At 32.7% G+C, this 10,344-nt stretch overlaps 1 protein-coding gene across 1 annotated transcript; it reads left to right on the top strand.

The window, feature by feature from the left end:
• Positions 1-3,341: 3,341 nt before the first annotated feature.
• Positions 3,342-4,034, top strand: LOC134856490 (uncharacterized; the record flags this gene model as incomplete). The annotated part of the gene is given in 1 exon segment (XM_063872760.1): positions 3,342-4,034. A coding segment is annotated over 1 exon segment (321 nt), but the record flags the coding sequence as incomplete, so codon positions are not given.
• Between the last annotated feature and the right edge of the window lie 6,310 nt (positions 4,035-10,344).

Here is a 10,344-nt window from a genome sequence, read left to right as displayed (position 1 = left end):
TAAAAAATTAAAAATCTACCCCAACACGCAACGTTAGAACAAAATGATTTAAAAAATTAAAAATCTACCCCAACACGCAACGTTAGTACAAAATGATTTAAAAAATTAAAAATCTACCCCAACACGCAACGTTAGTACCAAATGATTTTAAACATTAAAAATCTGCCCCAACACGCAACGTTAGTACAAAATGATCTAAAAAATTAAAAATCTACCCCAGCACGCAGCGTTAGTACAAAATGATTTGAAAAATTAAAAATCTACTCCAACACGCAACGTTAGAACAAATGATTGAAAAAATTATATATCTACCCCAACAAGCAACGTTAGTACCAAATGATTTTAAAAATTATAAAGCTACCCTAACACCTAACGTTAGTACAAAATGATTTAAAAAATTAAAAATCTACCCACCACGCAACGTAAGTATAAAAGGATTTGAAAAAAAAAATCTACCCCAACACGCAACGTTAGTACCAAATGATTTTAAACATTAAAAATCTGCCCCAACACGCAACGTTAGTACAAAATGATCTAAAAAATTAAAAATCTACCCCAGCACGCAGCGTTAGTACAAAATGATTTGAAAATTTAAAAATCTACTCCAACACGCAACGTTAGAACAAATGATTGAAAAAATTATATATCTACCCCAACAAGCAACGTTAGTACAAAATGATTTAAAAAATTAAAAATCTACCCCAACACGCAACGTTAGAACAAAATGATTTAAAAAATTAAAAATCTGCCCCAACACGCAACGTTAGTACAAAATGATCTAAAAAATTAAAAATCTACCCCAGCACGCAGCGTTAGTACAAAATGATTTGAAAAAAAAATCTGCCCCAACACGCAACGTTAGTACAAAATGATTTAAAAAATTAAACGTCTACCCCAACACGCAACGTTAGTAAAAAATTATTTTATAAATTAAAAATCTACCCCAACACGCAACGTTAGAACAAAATGATTTAAAAACTTAAAAATCTACCCCAACACGCAACTTTAGTACAAAATGATTATAAGATTTAAAAATCTACTCCAACACGCAACGTTAGTACAAAATGATTTAAAAAATTATAAATCTACCCCAACACGCAACGTTAGTACCAAATGATTTTAAACATAAAAAATCTGCCCCAACAGGCAACGTTAGTACAAAATGATTTAAAAAATTAAAAATCTACCCCAACACGCAACGTTAGAACAAAATGATTTAAAAAATTAAAAATCTACCCCAACACGCAACGTTAGTACAAAATGATTTAAAAAATTAAAAATCTACCCCAACACGCAACGTTAGAACAAAATGATTTAAAAAATTATAAATCTACCCCAACACGCAACGTTAGTACAAAATGATTTAAAAAATTATAAATCTACCCCAACACGCAACATTAGTACCAAATGATTTTAAAAAATAAAAATCTGCTCCAACACGCAACGTTATTACAAAATGATTTAAAAAATTAAACTTCTACCCCAACACGCAACGTTAGTACAAATTTATTTTAAAAATTAAAAATCTACGCCAACACGCATTGTTAGAACAAAATGATTTAAAAAATTAAAAATCTACCCCAACACGCAACATTAGTACAAAGTGATTTAAAAATTTACAAATCTACCCCAACACGCAACGTTAGTACCAAATGATTTTGAAAATTATAAAGCTACCCCAACACCTAACGTTAGTACAAAATGATTTAAAAAATTAAAAATCTACCCCAGCACGCAACTTAAGTACAAAATGATTTGAAAGAAAAAATCTACCCCAGCACGCAACGTAAGTACAAAATGATTTGAAAGAAAAAAATCTACCCCAACACGCAACGTTAGTACAAATTTATTTTAAAAATTAAAAAAATCTACGCCAACACGCATTGTTAGAACAAAATGATTTAAAAAATTAAAAATCTACCCCAACACGCAACATTAGTACAAAGTGATTTAAAAATTTACAAATCTACCCCAACACGCAACGTTAGTACCAAATGATTTTAAAAATTATAAAGCTACCCCAACACCTAACGTTAGTACAAAATGATTTAAAAAATTAAAAATCTACCCCAGCACGCAACTTAAGTACAAAATGATTTGAAAGAAAAAATCTACCCCAGCACGCAATGTAAGTACAAAATGATTTGAAAGAAAAAATCTACCCCAACACGCAACGTTAGTACAAAATGATTTTAAAAATTAAAAATCTACCCCCCAGCACGCAACGTTAAAACAAAATGGATTAAAAAATTAAAAATCTACCCCAACACGCAACGTTAGTACAAATTGATTTAAAAAACTTAAAAATCAACCACAAAAGGCAATGTTAAGTATAAAATGATTTTAAAAATTTAGAAATACTACCGCAACACGTAATGTTAAGTATATCAAAAGAAAACCCAGTAAAGTTGCCTCGATTCAATATGGAAGGCTTTTTGAACCGGATTATGCCGACGCGTTCTGAGAAAATAAGTAGTTTCGAAAAAAGTTATCATCCAAAAATGGCCAAAATGACAATCTTTGAACCCTCATAACAAAAGTCACAAGGGAAATATCTTTTCATTTTCGGCGGCGCGTATTGATTTTTTTCAGAGTATATAAGAAAATTTGTAGTATACTTTATAATTTGTCTAAAGAAAAAACACTCCGAGTGCAAATATCTCGTCACTCTTTTCGAAGCCTGACTCAAAGCGGATTTTGATTCTTTTTCGTGTTCTTGCCTAAAACTACACTGGCCAAAAACTCATGCCTTGTTCATCAAAGAGCGTTGTATGATTTAAAACAACTTTTGGCTCTTGCCATTTTGTTTCATAACGAACAAAAATGCGACACCCTAAACATGTTTTTTTTACTTCCATGACTTGGAGAGGGCCAATGTGGGAGCCGTAAATTCTAAACATTATCATCAGGGGCGGATTTAGGGGGGTCCAGGGGGGAGGGCCGACTCTTTTCTTTTCAGGGATTCGACCCCCTACCGACCCAAAGGGTCCTCCCTTTGTACTATTTTGATATATCCATATTTGGTGACGGACCCTGAAATATTTCTAAAGGCGCCTTGGCCGACAATATATACTAATTTTGAGGTTTTGAGGGGGGAGCTCGCGCCAAAAAACCGCGATTTTTTGGTCAAAATTTTCCAAAAAGTGCCTAAAAACGCCTTTTTTGGCCTGTTTTTCAAAATTTTGCCTGCGGCGCAGAAATTTTGACCAAAACAGGGTCTTTTTGCTGATTTGGAAGAGCTCGGAAAATCAATTTGGTCGACCTAAATTTTTTGAAAATCCGCCCCCCCCCCCCCTCAAGAAAATCCTAGATACGCCCTGATTATCATGATTAAATGTTTTCAGGACCTTCCATTCCTGATAGTTCGTCTTATGCTAGTATTCCGCTTCGGAGTGAACCAAAACGATTCCATCTACTTCTTCATGGTCAAGAACTCAGTGCTGGTCATGATGGACGTCTACCGACTTATGGTCATCCTACTCAGTCCCAGTGACGACGAAGACGATGACTCACTTCAGAATTTAGTCCCTATTCTGTCTCATGAAGTTCAAGTTATAACTGTGCATGGAAGCGAAAAGAGGAAGAAAAAAAGCAACGAAGAAAAGCATTCAAAAACAGACGAAGTCGATGTTGAAAATTTGCCCTCAGGGTCAAATGCGTGAGCGTACAATGATGAGTTTTTGTCATTTTCAATCTCGGGAAAAATTACTCTTGCAATTTTAATGCAAGAAACCAACATACAATTAATGTCATTCTTGAAAACTTGAATTTCATTCTTATAATAAAGTTAGTATGTGACAGAAGTTTCATGTAAAGAAACAAGTCCATCCTAATTTAATCAATTTTTTAATGCTTCACTATATTGTCATTTGTTCCTTATCAAAAATTAGTTGCAGTGAAAAATTTGCTGTCAAAAAATAATACTAAATTTAGCATGCTGCCACATGCAAGAACTAGTCACCCGTATCTTGCACGTGAGAGCAGAAATTTATTTAAGGAGCGATCGACATCTTTTGAAAAACCAGCAACACATACGCAGCAAAAACGAGTGACGTTGATAAAAAATTTTTGAGGTCTGTGGAAACAAATGAAAGACTCCCAATGACTCCACGATTCTAGATGAATGATACAAACGATTGATGGCAGTTAGAACCTATAAAAAACCTATTTAACTTCTTGGGGAATTTTAAAATCATGTCAAAAAGTTCGGAGATTAGGTTGATTGATGCAAACCTAGGATGAATGATAAAAACTAATGATGGCAATTAGTTTTCTTTGAAGGAGTCGTAATGGCTATAACTAAAAAAAGTTTTTCGGTTTAAGTTTCAAAATTGATTTTCTCAAAAGATCTCGTCTAAAAGAATACAGAGGAAACACTTAGCCTCAATGTGATTTTAGGACGGGAGGAGGGGGGCGGACCCCTGATTCTCAAGGATTACACCCCCTGTCGACCCAAAGGACCCCTTTTTTTTTACTATTTTGAGATACCTTTTTTGGGAGACGGACCTAAAAGTTTTCTCTGCCTTTGGTGCAGATATATACTATTTTTGAGGGGGAGTGCGAGCCAAAAAATGGCAATTTTTTTTGTCAAAATTTTCAAAAAAAGTGCCTCAAAACGCTGAAGAAAATTTGGCTAAAACCACGTCTTTTTAGTGCTTTGGTTTGGGAGCTCGGAAAATCATTTTGAACGTCCTTAAAAAAAGGTCGACCCTCAAAAAGAAAATCCTAGATCCGCCCCTGCTCAATCTAAGTATTTTATATCCTCAATTGTCCATTAAGAGCTCTTTATGATCCCTTAATTGACTATTGAAACTATGGTTGATAAATCGAAGGTAATTTATTATTTTGAAATTTGGCTCTCCAAACAATCTTACTGGTATCGTTTTAATTTAAAATACCAACCAACTTTTTTTCCAATGATTGAAGAAAAAATTAAATGGCATTTTATAACAAAAAAATTCTAAAAAGTACCAACAATTTCTGATATTAGCGTAGGATACACTCTGTTGAAAAATTTCGAAAGTTCATTGAAGGTTGTACACAATACATGCCTAGTTTGGTACACAATACATGCCTAGTTTGCAGGTCTTCGTTTTTTGAAAATGCTTTTTTTATTCAAATTTCTATAAAATAAAAAAGATTGCTCTTATCAGGGCAAAACCTTGAATGTTCCAAGTGCCCATTAACTGGTCTCGAATAAATGTAAAATGGTATATTATTATATTTGTGGTATTAAATGGAAATATTAAACAATACTGCTCATATCAGGGCAAAGCCCTGAATGTTCCGACTGCCTTTTAAGGTTTGTGGAGCGGTGTTAACGTTAAAAAATTAAATGTAGTAAATTCAAAAGAAAAAAAATTCTAAACTTTTTCTAAATTTTTTTATGAAATCATCCCCCCACACGCCTTATAAAGTACAAAAGAAAAATTTCGCTCTTTGTAACAAATCAATTATGGCAAATAAGTTTCTTTCAACCAATTAGTAATGATTTCTAAGACGGATTAAATCTCCGCTTACGCGTTAATAGCGCAAAATATATCGCGCGTTAATTGTCCCAAATTGGCCAAAATGGCAATCTTTAAACACTCATAACATACAAAATGATCACAGGTAAATATTTTTTAAATTTAAATTCAGGAAACAATACTTTTTTAATGATATTAAAAAATTCCGTCAAAAATGTCTAGTTAAAAAGTCAAAAACTATCTGAAGAAAAAAACACTCCCCGACCACAAATATTCCGTTACTTTCGTATCGAAAGTCGGAACAATAATGTAAAAAAAATTGATAAAATTTTGACACTTCAGACTGATTATTTCAAATTTAAAGTGTTAAAATTTGATATGTGTATGTAACTAATAAGACAAATTAGATTGCCTCATTTCAATTTGAAATTACTCAGTGTGATAGATAATTTGCCACGCTTAAATAGTGTGCGCTACACTTTCAGCAACAAAATATAACAAGACTGCTCGTATCAGGGCCAAGCCTTGAATGTTACGACTGCCTTTTAAACTCTATGGAGCAGTAACAACATGAAAAATGTTATGAAACAAAAATAAAAAATTTTAAAAAAATTGAAATTTTTGTGAAAACAACCCCCACACATCATATTAAGTTTGAAGTGATAGATATTGCTCCTATTAACAAATCAATTATGGCATATAAGCTTCCTTGAACCAATTTGGAGCTATTTCTAAGACGGATTAAACCTCGCTTACGCCTTAACGCGAAATATATCGCCCTGTAATTGTCCCAAATTGGCCAAAATAACAATCTTTTAACCTTAAATGATATTTAAAAAATCCCGTCAAAAATGGCTAGTTAAAAAGTCGAAATTTCTCTGAAGAAGAAAAACTCACCCTGAGAACAAATATTCCATTACTTTCATTTCGAATGTCGAAACAAAAAGAACAGCTTAGCTAGATTCCTTTCACGCGAATATAGTGGTTCATGAACACGGCGGACCCACGAACATATAGCAATCGAGCCACTGAGAGTAAATCTTTTTTATAAAGTTGATATAAAAAGAAAAAAAACTACTAGCATATAATTTCCTCACTTTTTTCACAAAATGGAACACTACGCAAATTACGACTTCAAAATCAAAAACTTTTTTATGGTTCTATTATTTTATTTTAATATTTTGATAAAAGATAAATAATTTGAACGAATATTGAGAATTGCTTAGTTTTCATAAATATCTAAATATCTAGTTTTGATCTTTAAGGATTAACACTAGCTAATGAAACATCTATCGACCACTTGATATCGCCTACACCAACATCTTTTAACACGGTAAAATTTATTGTAGTTATCAAAATATTTTGATTGCAAGTCTCAAGTATATAACAAATTGCTATGAACCTACCCGCACTCAGTAAAAAGAGAAAATAATCGATTATATTATTAAAAAAATCATACTTTTAGCAAAATTATAATTAATTATAAGCGCCAATTTTAGATGCTTAAACGATTTATAATCCATTACAATGATAACATTTTGGTGACATTTTAATAAATTATAACCAATTATAACTGATTATAATTTTTCCGAAAATAGCTCATAACCTCTTATAATCTCTTAGATTCTCTTATAATCTATTATAATCTATTATAATCTATTATAGTAGATTATAATCCCTTTTTCTATCAAAATATTATTTTACAAGAAAAAATCAAGCTTAATGGATTATAATTTAGCTATTCTGCATGAAAACACAGTAAAAATCAGTAAGAAGTGGGAATCAGTACGCCAGGGGCGGATCTAGGATTTTCCCGAGGGAGGTGGGGTCTCCTAAACCCTATAACGGTTGACTAGATTGATTCCAAGCTCTCCCAAGGCATTAAAAAACCTTGTTTTCGTCAAATTTCATGCACCACATGTTTTCGTCAAATTTCATGTTTTTTTTGCGTGCTCTTCAATTGGTTGCCGAACTAAAAGAAAATGCACGCAAAACAAAACAAAACTAAAATGAAATGAAGCGATAACGTTTGTTGAATAATAATGGATTATAATTCAATAAAATTTGAGAAAACAAAACTTTCATAAAATCATCGATTATAATCGATTAGAATCGGTTGTAAATATTTTTATTTTTTGAAAAATAGTAACAATATAATCCATTTTTAATCGATTATAATCAATTCTTTTTGAAATGTATGGAGACTGAAATCCATTATAATTTTACTGAGTGCAGGTAGATAGTTTTTGAACATCAAAAGTTAATCTTTATTGGGTAATTTTGAAGATGATATTTTCCATCATTGATAAAAAAAACAAAATTAAGACCATAGCCAGACTAAAAAACTAATATTGAGTCTTCCGACGAATATGATCACCTATATTGAAGACTCTTTTTGATTAAAAAGCGAGACAAACTAAGATTTGAAATGATTCAAAATGTAATTCAGTAGACGAGTCAAAATTTTATGATTAGAGGGACTTTAAGTGCGAAAAAAAAATTGTCAGGGAAACTTTCATTAAAAAAATGTCTCGTGTAATGGTGTAAATTTGGGACCAATTTTGCAGGAAATCCGAAGACGTTGAAAAAAATTTCAAAAAAGGTTGAAAAATATTTCAAGACTGATTGATAAAGTTTTTACATTCAAATGAAAAAAAATTCTTTCCGACAACACTATAAATGCAATTTATGCTTCATTTCAAGATTTAACTGCAGCATCATTCATTGGCAAAAAATACAAACTGTTTTGAAAGAGCCATGAATCACCTCGACGCTTACAGGCCAGTTAAACTTGTTTCCTTTTGTTGCTTGGACTAATAAATACAAATACAAAAACTTCAGACAGATCATTTTATAAAGTTATTTGAGCAAAAAAATCGAGAAGTTGTAAGTTGTTGTAAATATTTTTTTCTTTCTTGAAAATTGAAAGTTGCGGTGATTTTACACTTATTGAAGATGATACATTTTACATAAACCAAGATCGTTTGTCGATTTTTATAATGACATGCAAGCAGATGTAGACAAACTGGACATTCAATTTGGACAAACAACTTGGCGAAGGGGATATTCTACGGTACGTCCCTTGGGGGAGGGGGGACTGGGTTTAAAACTATCATATGCTTAACCGTTGATTTACCTCTTTACAGGGGGGGATATTCGCTACTAGGTACCCGAGGGGATATAGTTAAAGAGATCCTGGAATCGTATGGTTGATCCATATTTTGTGTATAATGGTTTAGTTATGCCGGCATTTGCATCACTTGCGAGAGCAGGGGACTTGCTTGAATTCTCTGTTTGGATTTTTATGGTAGTCGATACATTGTTCAACTTTAAGTTTTTTATGCTAGTCGATACACCGCCCTCCTGATGTAAGGTACTTTGCTGTGCCAATATCCGTCATCCATTGTTTATTGATCTCAAAAAAAAAATTGTAATCTAATGATTTGTTTCTTGTCCGCACAACAATGCTTCGAAACTGCTCAATCAATTAATCGTAAAGTAACAGATTTAAACTAGGAAGTATAGATGTGAACTAGCCAAAAGGTCAATTTGAAATCAAAGACCTCGTCAAAGGAACGACAACGAAATGAATCGATTCGCTAGAATTAAGAAGAATAGGATCATTATAATGGAAGATTATATTCATTCTGTTGCCGACCTTTTTGCGAATCCGGCTCTGGCTTCCTCGAAGTAACTGGAATTGCAGATTTCTGGTTGATAATTGACGAAAATTTCGGATAACGTGAAATTAGCCTTCTTTTTGATTTCAATGAAGATTCCTCCCAAGTTAACGCAATCCTTCAAGCTTCCACCTTGACACGGGATGTACCGTAGACTTCGGGAAGCATGTTAGTAAAGATTATGCTAGTCTATTATAATGATAAACATATTAAACTTTTACCAGGCTCACAAATTAGTGGACTAGAATGTCATTTTTGTGTGAACCAACTCTTTATCCAGCTTAAAATTTACATTTTAAATCGATCAACATTCGGCCATTGATATATCGAATCAACTTATTGAATGATTGCCTGCAATTAATCGTTCGAGCCAAAAACTTGCAAGTGCCAAAAGCAATCTGATCATCATCAGAAAACAAATCCAAGAACTCTATAAGTCTAAAAATGTTTATTAGAACCAGTTCTAAACTAGTATTTTTAAATCAATTACATTGATAAAGCAATCTCTATAAAATATTAATAACTAACCAATCATATTCCATCACTAACATTGACACTTATTTTCAAGAAATGTCACTCTCCGAACTAAAAACACTGCATCACTTATGTGAACTCGAACGTAAACAAACACTACAATCGGAGGGGGGACTGGGTTTAAAACTATCATATGCTTAACCGTTGGTTTAAATTTTTACAGGGGGATATTCGCTACTAGGTACCCGAGGGGATACAGTTGAAGAGATCCTGGTATTGTATGGTTCATCCATGTTTTGTGTATAATAGTTTAGTTATGCCGGCATTTGCATCACTTGCGAAAGCAGGGGACTTGCTTGAATTTTCTGTTTGGATTTTTATGCTATTCGATACATTGTTTAATTTTACGTTTTTTATGCTACTCGATACACCGCCCTCCTGATGTAAGGTACTTTGCTGTGCCAATATCCGTCATCCATTGTTTATTGTTCTGAAAAAATATTTGTAATATCATGATTTGTTTCTTGTTCGCAAAACAATGCTTCAAAACTGCTCAATCAATTAATTCCTCGTATGATTCCTCGTGAACTCGGATGATTCCTCGTGAAATCATTAGAGTTATTTGCATTTTATATGCCGTGTAGAGGTAAGCTTTTTTGGACATTTTTTTCAATCTTTTGGAATAGTTATAACCATTTGATTCTAAAAATATGAAATGAAAA

The sequence above is a fragment of the Symsagittifera roscoffensis genome, unplaced genomic scaffold (assembly GCF_963678635.1).
Source record: "Symsagittifera roscoffensis unplaced genomic scaffold, txSymRosc1.1 SCAFFOLD_1001, whole genome shotgun sequence".
Classification (NCBI taxonomy): Eukaryota; Metazoa; Xenacoelomorpha; order Acoela; family Convolutidae; genus Symsagittifera; species Symsagittifera roscoffensis.
Note: the sequence above shows the minus strand (reverse complement) of the source record. Positions and strands in the feature narration are given on the sequence as shown.